The sequence below is a fragment of the Aphidius gifuensis genome, linkage group LG5 (genome assembly GCF_014905175.1).
Source record: "Aphidius gifuensis isolate YNYX2018 linkage group LG5, ASM1490517v1, whole genome shotgun sequence".
NCBI classification, from domain to species: domain Eukaryota; kingdom Metazoa; phylum Arthropoda; class Insecta; order Hymenoptera; family Braconidae; genus Aphidius; species Aphidius gifuensis.
In genome coordinates, this window is record NC_057792.1 from 868546 (window position 1) to 890887 (window position 22342).

A 22342-nucleotide genomic window follows, 5' to 3' on the forward strand; every position below is an offset into this window, starting at 1 on the left:
TAAATTTTTTCAATGTAAAAAAAAACCATTTAATAAATCATATGTAAAAAAGAAAAATATTGAAAAAAGTAATTTTCATTACATTGATTTTTATATACTGGTAATTATCGTAAATTTACCAAACTATAATAAAAAAATATAAAAATTCCAATGAAATTTTAGCACATGAAATAATTAAATAATATTCATTATTAAATAAAAATAAATCAAATAAACATAATGAAAATTCTTCGAAATATAAACCTTAAAATTTTGCACGTATTATTATTTTTTTTTTTGATCAATAATAATTAATCATTTTGATCATTCCAATTGTTATCAGACGTTGGAATTTATTTCACTTTATTTATCTATTTAATATATAATATTTATCTTCATTTTGAAATACTTTTTATAAATATTTTTATCAACTGATATTTATTTTTAGAAGTATGAAATTTTTATTATTTATTGCTGTTATTTCGATTTTACTTTTTTGACAAACATTGTGGATTTTATTTTATATCTTTATACATTTATTTACCTGCAGTTTTATAGACAATAATTTATCTTAAATGTAGTTTTTTGAAACAAATATATATCATTCTAAATTGTGTGCAAGTATTTATTTATATTTTTTATTAGAGAAATAAATTTGATTGATAAAAATTTTTAGTATATAAATCTAAAACGCACAGCTGGAAAATTTTGAAAATTTGGAAATATAGAAAGCAAAACCCCCTTGATATCCATCATATGAATTTCCAACCAAAACGTTTGTTGTTAAATCTCTTTTAGTACAGTTATTTTTATCAATATATTACTAAATCTGACCATGACTAGCCCTCTGTCTTCGATTACAATAAATTCTATATAATCATTTCGAATTTTATTTCATCAATGAATAATCAAATGGAAAAATAAGCTTTAAAAAATAAAAAATATACAATTTAAAAATTACATTAACTTAAATTTCTTAATTTCATTGTTTTTTATTTTGCTAAAATTTTTACTGCAAAGAAAAAGTTTTTTTTTAATTTTATTTTGATGGTTAAAGTGAAGAAAATTACCCGAGTCTTACCATCTGCTTTTTCTACTTTTCTTTTGCATCTTTAACCACAATTGCACTTTAAATAATTTTTGTTTATTTATAAAAAATTATATGTCATGAAAAAAAATAGGTCAAAAAAATATGTGTTATTTCTGGCAATTTGAGTGTTGGGATTTTGAGAGTTGCAATGCAATTTTGGCCAATAATATATACCACATAAATTTTTTTTAAAAATTATTATACCAGTCAAGGCAACACGTGATCTATATACAAATAAGAGAGGTGGTTATTGTGGGGTTTCATTGTGGTTACAACAGCTGGAACACTTACCCAACCAATTGGTTTGTTGCACAAGTGCGAAAGAGATAATATTTTACTCACAAAAGCCCTCGAGAACTACACAACCACATCCGGATTGTTCAACTATATTTTTTTGTTTTTTTATTTATTATATTTTTAGTCAAGCAAAAACACCTTTACCCATTATTTACTATAACTCGTTATTAACTTACTTTTGCATATTTTTTAAGCACTAAAATCTCTACTAAATCTATGAGCTTTGTCACATAATATTTATCTCGACCAAAAAAATTTCTTTTTCCCATTTTTATTATGCTTAAAATTTTGTTTTTATATTTTTTTTTAAAAAACTTTATATTTTTATTTTGCATTAAACTTTATACTTTTTGTTTTTTTTTTTTTTCTTAAACTTTATATTTTATTTTATTTAAAACTGTATTTTTTTTTTATTTTTTAACTTTATTTTTTTATATACTTTTGTCTATACCTAGAGCTTTTTCTTCAGCTCTAAAAAATAATCGTTCATTATTATTCATTTTTTTTTTGTATAAAAAAATAGATTTGTAGATTTAATTTTTTTATTATTGATAAATTTGATGAGTGGTTTAAAATTCATACAAACAAGCTTTTATTTGATTATTTGAAATAAATGAAAATTCAGTTATATCACGACACAATTTTAATATAAATAAATAAAAAAATAAAAATATAATATACATTTATATTTGATTAAAATTTGATAATTAAAAATCTACATTTTAATTAGTAAAATATTGAATTGTAAATATTTTTTTTAATTGCTTTAATCAATTGATATATTTTTTTTATTTTTATTTTTATTGTATGCATATATTTTATTATTGTAATTTAAATATATATTTACAACACATGACCCAGTTTTTATTATTTTAATAGTATAAAACATGAACAATAGAATACGTCTATAATCATCGATTTCTCTTTCACGTGTGCAATTGTTATACTTCAATCGTGACAACGAAAACTCGTAGGACTCATTTTAGTAAAACGTGTCATTTATTATTTTCAATTGTATAACATATTTATTCTATTCATAAAGAATAATTCTTATTATAATTATATAATGCAATTTAAAATATACATTAATATAAAAAAATAAATTTTTAAACAATTCAAATTGAACAAATTTAAACCATTTTTAAACAATTCAAAATATTTGTAAATAAATTTCAATTACTTATTAATTAATTCAATATATTTACATTATTTTGCAATTTATTATTTTTATTTTTCATCATTAGTTATAAAGCCAAAAAATTTTTGAATATAATGGATAAATAATTATCTTTCACACAAGACTGATTGAGATTTTTCTTTATTTTAAAAATATAATATAAAAAAAAAAAAGCTGCGTTATTCAGGATGTAATTTCATCTAGAAAATATATTCGGTTTGAAAATTTATCGCTCTTCTCACCACTAGATTTATACGACGTCCTTGAAGATAAAACCTCGCACATTATCATCATCTAATTTCCCCTTCTATGTTAAATAAAATAAAAATTGTTATTTCCAATTTTCCATAGTTATTTTTTTTCTATTTTTTGTTATCACCAAAGTTGAATACTATTAACTCTGGGTCATTTTTCTTGCTAAATATAATAAAATGATTTTTACTTAGTTAAATTGTCGCTTTAATCCGAAAGTTAAAATGATTCATGGAATTATTTTCCTCGTATTTTCACTCGCCATATACTTGGGGGAATAAAAAATAAAGTCCATCGAATCATGGTCAAATTATTATGCACCCTCGGTGAACAAATACCAAAAAAAAAATATATAGATGAAACCTAATTTTTTTTTTTTCTTTTTAGTTATCTATTTTATAGAAGAGTTGACACAACTCTCCACTTACCAATTGATTTTCGCTTCACTAAGTATTGCCGATTTTTCAACAAAGAATATAAAAATAGAAAATAATTTATAAAATGATGATTATTCTGAATTGGAGAAACTTTCAAGTGCACAAATAAAAATATATATAAATTCATCAGCTTAACTTGAATGACAAAAATGAAAAAGAAAAGTTAAATTGAAAAATTGTGTCAAAGAAATAAATTGTAGATACAAATTATTTATTTTCATATTGAAATTCCTTAATGCCAAATTATTATTCAAATCGATTTAATAAAATAGGCACTAGAAAAGTTTATATATATATTCTGAATTCCAGAACGTCTGGATGACCTTTTTTTTTCACCAATTTTCCTACTTTTATTTTTATCTTTTTCCCAACAAAACTAAATATCGACGCATTCTCATCGGGAAATTCTTCACAAAGTCATTAAAATTCAATAAAACTCTACAATATTTTTTTATTTATTTTTAATATTAACCATTATGATTTTTGCATTTTTTTTAATCATAAAATATTATTACTTTATTAATAAAAAAAAGCAAAATATTTTAATACAAATTTCTGCATTTTTAACAAATAAAATCTCATAAAAATGTAAATAAATTTTAAAACTAGAATTCAAATTTGCAAAAGTCGAGCTTTTCTGTGATTAAGAAATAAAAAGTTATAGATAAGCTGTTTTGATTTTAATTTCAAACTTTTTAAATATACATTACCGGAAATTATGTATTCTGTTACTGCATGAATTGACTTGAAATATATTATTTTAACAACGTAATAAAAACACCTGTAGATTTTATACGAGTTTATTTACAGTGCATGCCAATGAAAAATAAATTTCATTATCAATAATACTTGAATATTCTTAAAAAAAAAAAAAAATCACAACACTTAAATATTTAAACCATTTAAACACATTATTTTTTCATTTTTTATTATTCAATTTGACTCTTCAACAAAGCACAGTTTATTTTTAGAAAAAAAAATTTCATATATATGACTATCGTATTTCAACGAGTTTCCAATTTACGTTTAAAAACAATTTAAATTAAAGTTTGGCTACAATGAAAGTTAAAAAACAATGTGGAAAAAAAAAATAAATAAAATAGATAGCAAGAAAAAAATATATGACATGTGTGTGTGTTATAAATTCTCTATAAAAAAAATAAATAAATAAATAAAAAATTGTGAGAATAGCTAGAGGCATCACTTTTATCGTTTCATGTTCTTTGTACATTTAGCAACATATTAAATTTTTTTTCCACAGTTTACAAAATTACCAAAAGAAAAAAAAAAAACTAGAAGTTATTTAAAATTTTTTATACTACTCAAATTAATAACTTGGTAATTAAAAAATTTTTTAGAATAGTAATTATGTCTGTATTTTATTGTACATTTTAGCAGAGTATTTATTTGATAGGTTAAAATTTGCTTGACTGGTTCGGACAAACACAAGTTTCAAGGATAAATTATAAACAGACGAATAAACTTTTTAAAAATTAACCATTTGATTCATTGAGCCATTCATATCAAATTCATAAAATCAACGTACTATTAAGCACATCAATTACTCTCAACACAGAGTATTTAAATTTCAAAGCAATTAATTCATATGATTTTTTCATTCACCTGTGTGACACCAAACAAGACCCAGATAATTACAGCTAATAAAAAATATTTTTTTTTACTCATATTAGACACTGATCAAGTGTTGCTATTAAAAGTTTGTTGTTAAGGTTTTTTTTAATGACTAATTTATATCGGCTTATCTGTTATTTATCAACTTAACAATAACAATTAGTTATTAAAAAAATTATTGAGCTATAAATTTCAAAAAAAGGATTGGCTAAATGTCCTATGGCCACAATAATCTCAATGAAAATTTACTGGTTAAAATATTCTCAATATTTATAGTGATGTTAAAAATTATTTAAAAATACTAAAACCTGGTGGAAAATATTCCACAATAATTTAATTAAAATGTATGAAAAATACTTGTCAATATCTGTCATGAATTATTAAAATAATGATAATGATAAATTGAAATTAAATGCTTTGTTTTTTTTTTTTTGTGGCAAAAAGCATTTGCCAATTTTTCGAGAGACTTTAGATTATTAAAAATAATACAACAGATTAAAGGGATAATAAAAATAGCAATAAAATAATGAGATTGCTTGAGAATTGTCGAGGAGCCAATTTTGCTTAGTTCAAGTCCACACGTAGAAGATACCCTAGGTCGGTAACCTGTTGCTTTTTGCCAATCTTTCCTTTTCCCAAGTGACTTTGCTTCATCACTATTATACCATTATTTTTATTTATCTTTTTTTATTTAAAAATATTTACATGGCATTGATCAATGACACCAATATCAAAAAAAGAATGTAAAATATTTCGATAAATAAAAAAAGCACACTGTGATGAATCGAATTATATGTAGGTTTTTTTTTTTTATTTTACGACATGAAGATTTTGAAATTGAAATTCTAAGTTAACGGTAACAGCTGTTTTATTAAAGTTTTTTTTGAATTTAAATTGTTTTATGTTTTGACAAAATTTCAATTTTAGTTTTATTGATATTTTTTTTATTGAAATATTATATTTATATTTTTAATTTTTCTATAAATAAATTGACAACAAGTATTTTATCATTGTCAAAATTTAAAAGAAAAAATTAATCGAATTTATCGAGTGGTATTGACAAATTTACTATAAATTTTTACAATTATTTTATAAAAAAATTATCGAAATTTTGTGTTTAAAGTTTTTTAATTTAATAAAATACTGGCATATATTAAATTTATATTTGCAACATTGTAAGATTTGTCTTTCAATAAAATACAATTGAAAACTTAATTTAAAAAAAGAACAAAAGATTCGTTGTTTCATTATAAAATAAAAATTATTTTACAAAACTATACAAGTTATTTAACAAAAGGAGCAAATATAACTATTGTACAGATAAATTTAATAGAAAAAAAATAAAAACTCACTCTACCAAAATTATTGAAACTTGACAACAATAGAAAAACATAAAAAACAATTTTAAAAATTGCTTGACAATATATCCTACATGGATTTTTGTGGACTCAATACCCGTTATCAGTAGATCGAATTATTTTCATTTTTTTTTATCTCAATTTATACAATTTTCAATACACTCTTGAAGATGAGGATAATCATTGATCCTTTGTGTTTTTTATTTTTATTTTTTCATCCTCATCAAAAGCACATAATAAAAAACAAAAAAAAAAAAAACTTAACCAATCAATATAACAAAAAAAAACCCTTAAAAAAAAACTAAATTAACATTTTCATTTGAAAAAGTAAAAAAGTAATATTATATTTTAAAAAATGTATTTAACAATTTTTTTTTTCATACTAATAATATTTATCAACATAAATTTTGATGAAAATAAGATTATAAAAATTGTAAATTAAATTTTCTTGTACCTAATAAATGTTAAAAATAGTTTTTTTTTTTTTTAAATAAATAAATAAATGGTTTTTTTATTTTCGACGTATATTGGTAGATATTTTACAAGAGTGCCTTAAAGTTGCTTTGTATAAAATTGGGAAGATAGTAAATAGACAGAGAAAAATAATACAAAAAAAAAAAAAAAAAAAAAAATGAGAAAGAAGGTAGTTTTATGTGGAGGGGTTGAAGAGATGATTGGGAGTTGCTGGTGCCGACCCCGGACCAGAGCTAGCCGTGGTGGCTTGAATCGATCCAACACCCACTTTTACCTCCTCACAGTACAAACCACCCCTATTTCCTCGGCGGATCCAATGTGAACATCAAGAGACAAAACTAGTTGAGAGCATTTTTTATCTTTCTCTTGTGAAATACTAGTCTAGCTAGGAGGATGAAAATACTATATTCGCAGTTACAAATACATTTTAACACACTGTCATGTGTCCCATAAGAATCAACAACAAAATATATACAAAAAAAGGTCATCCTCACAACTGACATGCTACATGCATATATCATTTTTTTTTTTTTTTTACACTTTTATATCATTTTTTTCTCATCATGAATCTCTACTGCTGACGACTATCTTTTTATCATTTATAAATAAATTATTTTCATTTTTTTTTGTTTGTCTTGAAAATTTGAAAATTTGAATGGAAAAATCATATTAATTTTATATAAAAAGTATTTTTAATGTATTTAAAAAAAATATAAAAATATTAAGTATATATTTAAGATGTATTTATTGAAGTATTTTGAATTGAATTTATTTTTGATATAAAATTTATATATTAAATTGCGAAATAATTTATATATTTCATTTTGAAAAAATATTTGTTTGTTTTAAATTTATATTAAATTTCAAAATAATTTATAGATGTTTTTCATTTCGAAACAAATATTTGTTTTTTTTTTTACTATAATAATTTAGGTTTTATTAAATTCTCTCCCAGTATTTTATTTATCCTTTTGGTATTTGATATTGATCATGATAAAGAAAATGAGAAATCATAATTATAATTTATAAATTAAATTAATTGTAAATGTATAAGAGCAAGTGTATTTTTGTGTTCTATTATTATTTATTAAATTAAAAAGAATTTGTATATATAATAAATACAAAAGCATTGTTCGAAATATATATCTGTTTGTTTGACCAAAAGTTTTGAAATACCTTTCATCATCTTGTCAATTATTCAAGACTGACATTTTACCATGTGAATGAATAAAACTGTTGCACATTTGGCATCACAAAAACATACCTCACAATTCTATCTCAACAATATTGTTAAATCTATTTTATTTTTTCATTTTATATTTTTCTCTATTCCCTTTTATTATTTATTTATCAATACAATATTTTTTTTTTTTTTAATTATAAAAATATTCTTTTGTTTCGAAAAAAATATTCCACCTAACAAATATTTTATTTTTCAATTTTTTTTTTAGCTTATTCTTTTTGGAGAAAAAAATATGCATTCATATTTAAAAATGATGTTATAATATAATTAAAAAAGGGGGTTGTTAATTGAATTAAAAAATGGTAAGTTTATTTTTAAAATTAATTATTAAAAATGTTTTTTTTTAATTATCAATATATATATTTAAAATTTATTTAAAATTAAAAAACATGGGTTTATATAATGGGAAGAATAAAGTAGTTGAATAAAAATTTATGGGGAATTAGTTTAAAGAGTTTATCAAATTGATAGAAAATTTTTTGAGAATAATATTTATTAAAAGGATCAAAATATGTGGGCAACAGTATCAAGATCGTTGGAAATTCTCGTCGCATTTTTCGAGTATTACAGTACGAGGTAAGATATATTTATAAAATATTTAAAATTCACATAAACCATGGTAATATAAACCGTGCTTAATTTTGCATATAGTATATTTGTTCTTCTCAGCAAAATTTTAATTCGAAATTATTAATGACGATAGTTGCTATCAATATAATATTACCACAAGCTAATTAGCAACTAAAAACCATTTCAGCCAGGCTTTCACGACTATTGAATATTTATGTAATATATTTATAATAATTAAAAAATATATATTTCATATTACGTACTTGTTTATTATTATTATTTTATGCTTATCATGCTACGCAAATAATTTTATGAATTAATTAAAAAGTAGAATGTTCAAAAACACATTTAATAAATTTTCACAAAAAGCTCTTTTATTGTTTAATTTATTTTATAATAGACATTATATTTTTGAGTTATTTAAGAGATTAGATACTTTTTTTTTTGAGAGTCATTTGAGTGAGATAATTCGGAGCATGTTTAAGTACAAATTTGTGATTTTTGGTATCATGAAATTGTAAAAGCCACACAGAGAAATTCGATTATCACTTGAGCTTTTGATGATTCAAGTTGAAACCTCAGGACTGTACTAAATATCACATGTCGTAAATTGAGACAAGTATATTATTTATTTTTTTTTTTTAACTGGTTTTATTATCTTGATAACGGTTACATATTTTTATTTATTTTTTATTTTTATTATTAATGTACATTGTGTTATTTCAAAAAAAAAAAAAAAACAAACCACGAAAGTTTATATAAAAATAGGAATTTTATATTACAGATAAATTCTTTTTTTTTTTGGTAAAATGTAGAATTTTAAATTCAATAAATTATTGACGAGGTAGTATATAAAAAAAAAATACCTGAATGAAATAAAAAGAAATATAATACTCAATTTCAAATTGCTTGTACATGCAGATAATATTTTTCAATCAGTATAAAAAAATATTATCGTTATATAAAAATAACAACTAAATATACCGATGAAAAATTTCTTTTCATTTATTTTTATTTATTTTGATTTATGTATTTTATTTTATTTTTTCGCCCTTGGGAAATGAGTTGTTGGGGTTAATTCTGAATAAAAATAAATAAACTAGTTGACACGACAACAGGTGTACGAAAAAAAAAAAGAAATATTGTACTGAACATGAAAACAAGAAGGAAAAAAATTTGTTTTTTTTATCACAATCTTATGAATTAAAAGGATTATAATTTAAATTTTTTTTATTTTGTTTTTTTATATAGATTTTTATCGTTTAATTTTGTGTAATATATTTCATGTAAATTTTGTGGAAAAGTTGTTAATTTTGTGTAATTATAAATGGTGACAATGAAAATTATAAAAATATTTTTTTTTTTAAATATTACATTGTGACATGGAGCAGGAAGACTGATAGCAATTCGACGTGACAATGAGACGTCTGCCAGATACAATTTCCGGAATTACAATTGTTTGATGCATATCATGAAATGTCGACTCGAATCTCGATACTTGTTCAATAGTTTCCATTTAAATTTTCTATCGATTTTATGATACAAATATTTATCAATAATTCTCATCGCTAAATAATATTTTTTTAATTTATTAATTATATTTTATATGTATATATCAACAGACATCCTGGAATGAAAAATTAAATATGATAATAGTGTTCCAAAGAAATCGAAAAATTTTGAAAAAAAAAAAATCTTCCAAACTCTTTGTTCGAGATAACATTGAGATTCAGCAAGAGATAATTTTTTTTTTTTTCATCAAGTTATTCTAAGCTAAAAAAAAATCCTATCAAAATTCGACTAAGATCATCGGATCCTCGAGAAAATTGCCAATCTTCCTGATATCTATGATCAGGTTTTTTAAAAAATTTTTATTTTCATTCAACTGACTGCATTTTTTATTCTCTTTTTTAAAATTTAAATTAAAAAACTTTATCAGAATTTATCAGAATATAAAAAGAAAATAAATTTCTACAATTTATTTAGTAATTTTCAGACTTCTAGAAATGACGATGATTAATCTCAAACCTGATGATTATTTATCCAACAAAAAAATAATATTTCTCAAATTTGACGTATAATGCCTGCTATTGTTTTTGAAAATAAAATAAGAAAATTAATTAACAAATGATTTATAAAATAGTGGTATATAAAAAAGATAATTTATATTTTGACTTGACCATGAAATTATTAATTGAAAACAATCTTGTCCGTGATGGTATTTGATTTTGATGATGAGGATAAACGTGAAATCCGTTTAAATTGACCCTAAATACGATCAATTGAACAACATTCACATGTACAAAGACGTTTCACATGCTGTTTTAATCAAGGGGTTTGTTGTAAGAGGGATACTAAATTTTCCTTTGTACGAAATTAATCTATGAGGTTGATATACAACAAACTAAACACAATACACAAAACTACCCCTATTGTCATAAAATTGATTTAATGTTTGCTTTTAACAGCGATAAATGATCAAATGGAAAAACTTTTATTTTTTTCTTTTATAACTAGAATTTATTAATCTTAAAATAAAATCATTATCACATATAACATTTGCATATATTTGTATGCATTTTATTTTATAGTTCAACATATGACACCTGTGGGTCTAGCAGCTGACTCCACAGCGCGTGCTTCAATATTCTATTACACTATACGTGCCAGGTCATACGTGATTTTTTTTTTTTTTTTTTTTATTTATCTTTTATTTATTTTATCATTAATATTATTAATATAATTTTTTTTTTTATTGATAAGGTCATTAAATAAAAAAAAATACCAGACATAACATTTTTAAAATCCATTATGTTTTTTAACCTTTTATATAATTTTTATTGATTGAAATTTAAGTAAAAAAATATTAAAATTAATTGCTAAATTTAAAATAATATTTTTTTAAATTATTTTGTATTTTTTATTTATATTTTTTTTATCTTTTATTGTTTTATTCTGTATCTATAATGTCTTTAACAATTAAAATTAATTATCAAATTTAGCAGAAAAATAACAATAACATTTTTAATTGCATGAAGAATTTTTATTTAATTATTGTTTAATTTTTACAATTAAAAAGTAAATATAATTGTTAAATTTATTATTATTTAATTTTTTTTTTCCTAGAAATAAAATGTTCCATGTTCGTTAAGACCGAGTAATTTACACTATTGATTTTTTGTTTCATTTGACCTCTAGGATTGATTAAAACTTATCATCATCAAAAAAAAATTTGGAAACAAAAAAAAATAATAAATAAAACTCCAAAGTATTGAGAGTAAATTTTAAAACCCAATGTAAAACTGTTTTTATTTTTTAAAATAGCCAAAGGGCAAACGAATAATAATCCACACTGCGGCTAAATAAAAAATAAAATAAAAAAAAAAAAGAGTTCATACAAATATCTTTTTTTTCTTTATTTATTCTAGATTCGAACTTTAACCCTCTGAGATTCAAGAGGGTCTGCCAATCGAGATGGAGTCTCATTGTTGAAATATCCATCTTCACCCCAAAAAATATCATAAATCTCATATCGTCTGGAAAGTTTACCTTTTTTCCCTCATATTATTAGCTTCGATGGTTACTCCTTTTTTAATATCACCATTAAAAAAAAAGAACAAGTAAAATTTAAATTAATATTATATCGCCAATAAAAAAAAAAAAAAATAGTTGGTTAAATTTATTTAATAATGATTGAAGAAGGTTTTAAACGTTGCCTTGTCTTTGGGGCTTTGGTCAACAAAATACTGTGTGGACATAGTCAACCGAGTCATAAAATAGAAATTCAGCTAAATGAGAAAACTTTAGATACAAGAGTTTAAATAAATTTTAAAAAACTCATACATAGTACAATGTAAATTAATATTTTAAATTTACAATAAATTCAATTTGTTTAAGATTTTTTTAAACTTCAATGTATACTTTTAGCATCAGAATTGTCAGCTGTTTTTAAAATAAATTATTATGATAATTAAAACCATTTTACTAATTATCAATATTTTTTTCCATCATTTTTTCTGTTTCATGGCATCGCATTGTCCATTGGATACCACAGGGCACAATTGGAGTGAGTACATTTAACAGAAGAGTCTTTTATTTGTGCACAAAATGTCTATGAAATCACACTGCACAAAAAAATTATTATAAATGTCTTTCAATTGTTCTTCACATCTTAATATAATTATACAAATTAATCTGAAAAATTTATATCTCTACTAAGTGTCTTTAAATTAAAATATCCTGGTCAAAAAATTTCCATTTCTATCGAAATATTCTGATAAATAATTTATTTAAAAAACTAAAAATAATCACACGATAATTTTATTAATATTTTTCAAATGTTTGAAATGCTTTATTTAAATTTTTTATGAGAATATTGTGACCAGGATATTTAGTAATTAAATGACTCTAATTTTTTATTTTCAAATGAATATGTTTTTTGTAAAACTGTGTAAATGTTTTTATTTATATAAATTTCACAAATGAATATTAACAAAAATTTAAATTATTATTCACCGTTGAGCATCTTTTATGATATCTGCATGCACATTTTGCACGAATTTGACAAGACATTAGTCTTTGTAAAGTTGGATGTTATTTATCCAGTGAATAACTACGTCAGTCAAATAAATTAATGTCGTTAAATATATTTACCAACTTCTCATTGTTTAACAATGTCTTTATACACAAAGAAAATATTTTATCATTTTTTTGATCAATCTGTTTTTGGAGATATCCAACCTTCAAACATCTCAACTTTTTGAAAATTCATTCTTCAAAAGGCAGTCACTTCAATGACATTTCAAATGAAAAAAAAAACAAACTTTTCAACTCCTTTCGAGAGCAAAAACTTTCTAAACATCCAAAATGACATTTGACAACTTTCTCATGATAACTTTTCTCAATTAAATTTATGTCTTTACAAGCTAAGTATTAAAAAAAAATTACCAACAATAAAAATTACGCTTTATGATCACAAAATTTCTCAACTTAAAATCGTGATGAAAATTATAAATTTAAAAATTCAGAATAAAATTAAGATATATTTAAAATTCAATGGACTATTCAATTATCATTTTTCCATGTTGATTTTTAAAACTTTAAATATTACATTGAATATTTCTTTCACTTGAACAAATTGTCATATATATTTAATTTAATTTTATTATTTAGATAAAAAAATACACTGGGATAATTAATCGAAATGAATTAATAATTTACGATGATGCTAAGTTCATGGCTCATTTAAATTAAAATATTATTATGTACCTTGTTCATATAGGTGTGTGGTTTACATTGCTTGATTAGATATTATCTAATGAAACTCTAAAATCAATTTCTGATATCTGATGCAACAACTTGAGTATATATTTCAAGTTTAAATCCAATAAATATACTGGACTATTTTTTTTTTAACTTAATTAAAAACTATTCAAAAAAATACCACTATTATTTTATACAACTTTATGTTTAATTTTAATTAATAAATGTATGTAAATATGTATTTTTCTTGATGTTAAACTTCTCAAACACTTTTATGATAATTTTGTCTAATTTTATAAATTAAAAAAGACTTGATGGTTTTAATTAATTTATACTAGCTACATGTTTTTATAATTTATTTGTTTAAAAATTTTATAGGACAACTGGAAGCCCTGGAAGCAAATCACCAGCTGGAGGAAGTGGTGGTACTGGTGGTGTATCTGATCCACGTTCACCAAATTCAGGATTACAAAATAAACAACTCACAAATGTCAAAGGAGATCATCCCTCAGTGAGTTATCTATATTCATTTTTTATATAATTTTTAATCCAATTATTTTGTATATTAATCAAGTAAATAAATAATACAATATTATTTTAATATTTATTTATTTACAGAAAGCATTTCTACAAAGCAGATCTGTTTCACTTGTCGACATGTATATTGACAACACAGAACCCAGTGAAAATGTTGGACAAATACATTTTAGTCTTGAATATGATTATCAAAATACTACACTCATACTACGTATTATTCAGGTAATGCAATATTTATTTAAACATTTATTTAATTAATTTTAAAAAAACATAAAAATTATTTTTAAGTAAATTAATTTGCAATTTATCCAAGATTGTGTGTGATGATAGTAAATTTACAAGGATATATATAAATAAATAATAATTACTATTATTCATTAGACGAAATATTTATTGATTTGTGTATTATAAATTTTAGTAATAATTGGTTAATATGTTATTATTAAAATTTGTAGCTTTTTTTTGCAAAAAGTGTTTAGGGCGAATGTCCCCCGACATAGAACAAGTGTAGGAGTTTGTGCCCTCCACTTGTTCTATTGCCATGAGACATTTGCTCTAACTACTCACAAACCAAATAAGTCAACCCTCACTGTAACCGAAATGACCGAAATAACTAAAAACCAATATGTTACACAATTCTGGCTTCTGGGTTCGAACCTAGAAAAGCTCATTTACCAAAACGAGCGCCTTGCCTACTTTACCACGATCTCATTCGACAATCGACATTCTCATAGTAAATTATTATTCACATCTTTTACATTGTTCAAATAATAAATTTAGCGAAAAATATTTATCATATGTTGTTATAGATTTGAAAAAACATAAAAATTATTTTTAAGTAAATTAATTTGCAATTTGTCCAAGATTTTGTGTGATGACAGTAAATTTACAAGGATACATTTAAATAAATAATTACTATTGTTCATTAGATAAAATATTTATTGATTTATTATGAATTTTCGAAAAAAATTGTTTAATATTATTATTATTATTTTGATATATTGCTTGTATTATTTTTTTTATAAATTTAGGGAATACTTGGCATTTAAATTTTAGAAAAATTAGTATTTAAATTTGTGTTTTTTTTTTGCAAAAAGTGTTTGGGGCAAATACCCCTCGGCATAGAACAAATGTGAGAATTTGTGCCCTCCACTTGATCTATACCAGAAGGCATTTGCCACAATAGATAGAAAAACATGCGTACAGATGGACCATATCGAAACTAAAGACTTTAATAAACTTGAATTGATAGGCATCTGGATTCGATCTCAGTTTTTAAGAATATCTGCACAAGTGACTCGCCTACTTAACCACGATCTCAATCGCAATCCTGATAGTAAATTATTATTCATATCTTTAACATTGCTCAAATAATAAATTTATCAAAAAATATTTATCATATGTTGTTATAGATTTGAAAAAACATAAAAATTATTTTCAAGTAAATTAATGTGCAATTTGTCCAAGATTTTGTGTGATGAGGAATTTAGAAAAAAATTGGTTAATATTATTATTATTTTGATATATTGCTTGTACTAATTTTTTTAATATTTGAATTTAAATTTAAATTTTAGAAAAATTATAGTGTTTAAAATTTGTGGCTTTTTTTTGCAAAAAGTGTTCGGGGCATATGCCCCCCAGCATAGAACAAGTGTGGGAGTTTGTGCCCTCCACTTGTTCTTTGCCAGGGACATTTGCCCCCACACAATCAATTAGAATAGTGAAATAAATAGAAAGATATTATGCTACGGAATCGAATCATTCGATAACGGCAAGGTTCAGGGCTCGAACTTAGTTCCGAACAGTCAAAACACCAAGCGACTTGCCTACTCGACCACGATCTCATTCGACATTCTTGTAGTAAATTATTATTCATATCTTTTACATTGCTCAAATAATAAATTTATCAAAAAATATTTATCATATGTTGTCATAGATTTAAAAAAACATAAAAACATTGACATTTAATTTACAAATTCATCCACATTTTTTTTTATAATTATAATTTCAAATTTTATTTTTATTATCAATCAGCATTAAAAATTTAACAAAATCATGTAGATTAATTTTATAAAATATATCAAATTTACCAAGTAAATCTTTTTTTCTTCTTAATTTGATACTTATCCTCAAATTACGAGTCTTATCGCTCTACTCTTGAGACTCAATTACGAAAGAAGCACGTCATTATAAAAATAAAAAAATAAAAAATACAGTACTATTTTTATTTTTAAAATAAAAAATCAATTGTATTGTTTTATTTATTTTACAATTTCAATATTTATTTTCCAATTTTATTTAATATTTTATTTAATTTTTTATTATTTTTATGTTGTTATTTCGATTGACATATTTATTTAGTATTTTTTTATTTCAATCGGAGTGTAATACGTATGTGAAATAGCCACAAATCGATGTAGTTATTATAACTAATGTTTAGTATTCCAGTTGAATATACAAATCGATATGGTCACAAGTAATTAGTCATTAGATATTTGTGACAAATATATTAACCTGTTATTATCTAAAATAACAAATCCATATTAATAAACACTCTCAATTAATAATGAGCAAATATTAAATAATAAATTTACTATAAATTAATTTGATTATTTAATTAACTAATTTATATGTTCAACCTTTGAATGATCAAAAAATTTTCCAACAACTTTGTGGTTTTCGAATGAAACAAAAATCAACAGTTATCCAGCTAAGTTTGTAGCAAACATAAATGCATTTATGCTTTAAAAATTAAATTGAAACTTACATTCACAAAATATTGAAATATAATTTTGTTGTATCAAAGATGAGCTGAGAAATTATTAAACTTTTCGAAACTAAATATTTAAACTATATAATGGAATTTGGGATTTTTTTTTTTTTGAATATTGTTAGATAAAAAATTGAAATATATTTATAACAACATGGTAATTTTACGTGTCACTGAACGCATAAATTTAGAGGATGATGAAAATTCATATTATAAATCAGAATGTGTAAAATTAATTTAGAGAATTAATATTGTAATAATACGAAAGCAAATATGAATTTGTTGATTTTATTTTAAAAACAACAATCATTGGCTTAAAAATATCAACAAAAAACAAGTTGATTTTAGCAACTAAATTATGAGATTTTTACTTTGAAATTTGTAATAAATTTCTACTTGTTTTTTAACATATAATAATAATTTTTTTGTTTTAAATTTATTCAGGGAAAAGACTTGCCGGCGAAAGATTTATCTGGAACATCTGATCCGTACGTGAGGGTGACTCTATTGCCTGACAAAAAGCATCGACTCGAGACTAAAATCAAAAGGAGAACCTTGAATCCAAGATGGAATGAAACACTCTACTTTGAAGGTAAAAATATTCAAAAAGATAAATAACAAAAAAAAGAAACCTATCAATTGCTCAAATATTCATGTCATATTTTTTTTTATACAAAAATATTCATGTGTCATTGAAGCGTATCACAAAGCCTATTATATTTTTTTGACTTTTAAAAAAATTACTCGTTCATATGAATAATGTACATTTGGCAATTGGCCATTGACATTTGTCTCATTTGTCTTTTTATTTTCTAATAATATATGAAAAATATAAATGCACTCTGCATAAAAAATATAAAAAGCTCATTTGAAAAAAAAAAACTTTTATTTATAATTATTCCTTTTATTTTTAGTAAAAATAAAAATAAAAATCTTCAAAGTATTTCAAAGTAATTAAGATGTACCCTGACTAATTGTCTAGAATAATGAAAAATAATTGGTGGATAATAATTTCTTAGTTTCGTGCAATCTACTTTAAATTATTTAAATCATTAAAATAATTTTCAAACAATTTTTTTTTTATGATAAAAAAAAGCTTCAACAAATAGCTACGTAATTTTATCTTTGAAAAAAAAAATTCAACGCTGTTGACAAGAGCCTCATTATAAACATATTTTTTCCTTTTTTGGTTTGAAGAAAGAGATGAAATATTTTTTTTAATTCTATTTACTTTAGTTTGATTAATTAATTTTTTATTTTATTCATTGGGATCTTGTTTCTCTCACCACAATAATATTATTTATTTTTTTTTTGCAACCCTCATTCAGCCTCAGGAACATCAACTTGACGATTGTCTCTTCTTGTCATTGTTCTCATCATCACGTATTTTCCCCAAGCTGTCTTTTCATCCTCAAACATTAACGAAAAAAAAAAATATATTTCTAATAAACAAAAGAATTCCAGCAGCTTCAATCCATCAAATTTTCATTGTCTCAATTGTCTAAATTTCGATTGACATATTCACACAATTTAAATTGAAATATATATTTGAGAGAAATAAATTAAAGCTGAACATTTCATTTAAAAAATTTTTATTGTCACGTAAAAGATTGAAATTTTTTTGTATTTATTTTTCATAAAAGCTTAACTGAAAAGATTAATCACTTGATTAATGTTTTTTTCAATTTACAATTATTCATTTCTTATCACTTTAGCCTTTTGACTTTCTTCCTGAAAGACTTTTTTTTTTTTTTTCAAATTTATTTTTCTTTTCACGTTGATTTTTCTTCGTTTATTTCTGATATCGACCACAAAATTTAGCTTTTTTTTTTCCTTTATTTTCATGCTCTCATTGGTACTTTTTGTACTATGTATTTTTCAAGCTCTGTCTGTAATTGCAGAGGTTCTTTGTTCTCTAGATTTTCACTACCACCTGTACTTTTCAACACTGGGCACTCATCACAGTTTTCAATGTTCTCGTTATTAATTTTTTTTTTTTTATAAATTTGGATAAAAGCCAAGTAAGCTTTAATTTTAAAAAAATTTTTGATTTATCATTTACTCATTTTGATTTATAAAAATTCAATCTAAATCCTGCAATATCAACTGGATCAATTTCAATTTTATTTTATTTTTATATTCTTCAAAATATAATGAAATAATTTTTTTATTTTTCACTAGTCAATTTATTGAATGAACTTTAGAATAACATTTATTAAAAAATTTTTTCTCTTTATTGTATAAAGCTTCTTGAAAATAATATATATCTTTTTCTTTATTATTTTTTTTTCTTTTTACTTTTATATCCAAGTGTAATCCAGAAGACCATCATCCAGTTTGTCTTTTTTTATTTTTCTTCTGACTAAATTTCTAGTTACATCAAGAAACCTTTTTCAAACCGCAAATAAAATTTTTATTCTCAGAATTTTTACATATTATATTTTATATTTCTTTTGTCTACTAAATTATTATTGTTATTATAAATATATGTATATATTAAAAGCGACATTTTCATTACTCAAGTTAAGCCAGGCAAATTGAGAAACATGTAAAAGAAAAAGACACAAAATCACTTGTCATGCAAAGACTTTTCCTTCTGTTTCTACAATTTTTTTTTATATATATTTTTTTTTATTTTTAAATCACTCTTGTTCAACACGTTGAATAACCAACCATCTTTAAATTATTATTTTTATTATCATTGAAAGCTTAAACAAGTACAAAAAATATATTTTTTTTTACGTCTGATGTAAAATTAACAAAAAAAATATATTTCTAAAGTTTTTGGCTTTCATCGAAGCTTTTAAAGTTGAGAGTCATTCAATAGAACATTCATGTAGCATCTTCTGTATTTAAAAAAAATTTTAGTCAGATCCTTTATCTGGAAAGAGGTCTCTTTGACAGAAATAGGCAAATTGCAAGGCCATCTAGCAATGAAATATTCACGATGTGGCTCTACTTTGATCTCTCCCCACGTGTAATCTCATCTTGATTCAAAAAATAATATTTTTTTATTTTTAATTTATTTCTATTTTTAATTCTTAATTTATAATTGTTTTTTATTTTTTTTTTTTTTCATTTTTGCAAAATTTGTTGAGTTGAATTTTTTTTTTTAAACATCAATCAAGTTTATTTTGTGAATTTAATTTTTAAATATTTTTTCATTTGTGATTATTACGGAATTTTTGATATTTAAATTTGTAATATGATTTATTCAACTTGATGATGATTGAATAGAATTTTTCATATTTTATTTTATTCAACAGGATTTCCAATACAAAAGCTACAAAGTCGAGTTTTACATCTTCATGTATTTGACTACGATCGATTCTCCAGGGACGATTCCATTGGTGAAATGTTTTTACCATTGTGTCAGGTAATTTTGATTAATTTATAAATATTATTATAATGTTGCTTAAAGTTATATAATTTATTTTAATTAATTTTTAAAGGTTGATCTTTCGGAAAAACCTTCATTCTGGAAGGCACTTAAACCACCAGCTAAAGACAAATGTGGTGAACTTTTATGCTCACTTTGTTATCATCCAAGTAATTCTGTTTTAACATTGACACTTTTAAAAGCAAGAAATCTCAAGGCCAAAGATATCAATGGAAAATCAGGTATAAAAAATATACATATACCAGCAAGTAGAATAAAAATTTAACACTACAAAAAAAGTATATAAAATAAATATAAAAAAAAATTATAATAAAATTATTTAACAGTTTTTTAAGACTCATAAATTTATGTACTTAAAAGAAACCACTTTGAAACTTACCTAGGGTCAAAAATTAATCGAAAAAAAAATGATAAACTTACAAAAAAAAATTGCAAATAATTTTTTTTTATTTTTAAAACATTTTGTTTTATTTTCATTAGATCCATATGTCAAAGTTTGGCTACAATTTGGTGAAAAAAGAATTGAAAAACGAAAGACACCAATATTTAAATGTACACTTAATCCAGTTTTCAACGAGGCATTTTCATTCAATGTACCATGGGAAAAAATACGTGAATGTTCACTTGATGTTATGGTCATGGACTTTGATAATATTGGAAGAAATGAACTCATTGGTCGTATACAGCTTGCAGGTACATTATCAATAAATTATATAACTCTAAATAAAAAAAAAAAAAGAAATGAAAAATCCAATAATATATTTACATTAATTATTTTTAATTATGTAACATGACAACTATTTCAAAATCCAATCAACATTATTTACATTTTAATTGTCTTTTTAAAACTTGTCTTATTAAAATATATTTTTTTTTTTTAATTTTAATTGTCAATTGAAAACTATTGGCATGAAAATTAAATTAAATTAATTATCAATCACAAGTACCATGTGTGTAATTTTTTATTGAATTTAAAATAGTTCAAGTTTCTAATAATAATTTCAATACAATTTTATCTTGAATAAAAATAATCATAAATTTGTTGTAATAAATTTAATTTTTTAACAGGTAAAAATGGAAGTGGTGCAAGTGAAACAAAACATTGGCAAGATATGATAACAAAACCAAGACAAACAATTGTTCAATGGCATCGTCTCAAACCAGAGTAGGAAAGGTATATCATCAGGGGTAAACGTACCTGCAATGTCACAAGTACAATTAATAATATTCAAAAATTATCAAAAATCACTGTAACACGTGTCATTTATAATGGCATTGATAAATTATCACCATTATCTAAAAAACGTAAAATCGATGACGATAATAATGATCATGAAAAATTACATGAAAGTTGTGTCAAGGTCAATGATAACATAATAGCTAGACTATTAAATATTAAAAAACCTAAAAAAGAAGAGTAATAAATAATATTTTTAATTTACATTTAATTTTTTTATTATTATAATTGACAAATATATATATATATATTTTTTTTTCCCTTTTTTAATTTAAAGAACGTGAAACACTGTGCTCTAAATGTTTGTAAATAAACGCACACATGGCATTAATAAAGAACACAGGACTGTCGAAAAAAAAAAAAAAAAAAATTTACTGTTTATGTGAATAATAATATTAAATAAATAATAATAATTCTTTTAATAAATATTATATTACGTTGAATAGATGGTGAAGCTTTGAGCGATATAAAAAAATATAAAATAATAAAAACAAATTTATATACGTAATATAATATTCAGGTGCCCTATAGGGTTATGAATTATATATGCATACATCTGATTAAAGTGATAAGAAATTTTTTAAAATAATAAGATCTTTGAATAAATTATTAAACAGTTTGTATAAA

The 22342-nt window shown here is 22.6% G+C and overlaps 1 protein-coding gene across 3 annotated transcripts in view; it reads left to right on the plus strand.

Annotated features, from left to right (window-relative positions):
• LOC122856652 (synaptotagmin-7) overlaps positions 1-22097 on the plus strand; it is a 67611-nt gene extending 45514 nt beyond the window's left edge. For 2 of the 3 annotated variants that reach the window (XM_044158393.1, XM_044158395.1), the window contains 8 exons: positions 12564-12575; positions 14150-14282; positions 14390-14530; positions 17523-17670; positions 20345-20454; positions 20531-20699; positions 20959-21171; positions 21547-22097. In XM_044158393.1, the coding sequence (XP_044014328.1) occupies positions 12564-12575; positions 14150-14282; positions 14390-14530; positions 17523-17670; positions 20345-20454; positions 20531-20699; positions 20959-21171; positions 21547-21647 (1027 nt within the window). In that variant the 3' untranslated portion in view covers positions 21648-22097. Of the gene's footprint in view, positions 1-8201; positions 8242-8441; positions 8516-12563; positions 12576-14149; positions 14283-14389; positions 14531-17522; positions 17671-20344; positions 20455-20530; positions 20700-20958; positions 21172-21546 lie in introns of those variants that run through there. The other variant, XM_044158396.1, reaches the window with a different exon arrangement.
• The last annotated feature ends 245 nt before the right edge of the window (positions 22098-22342 follow it).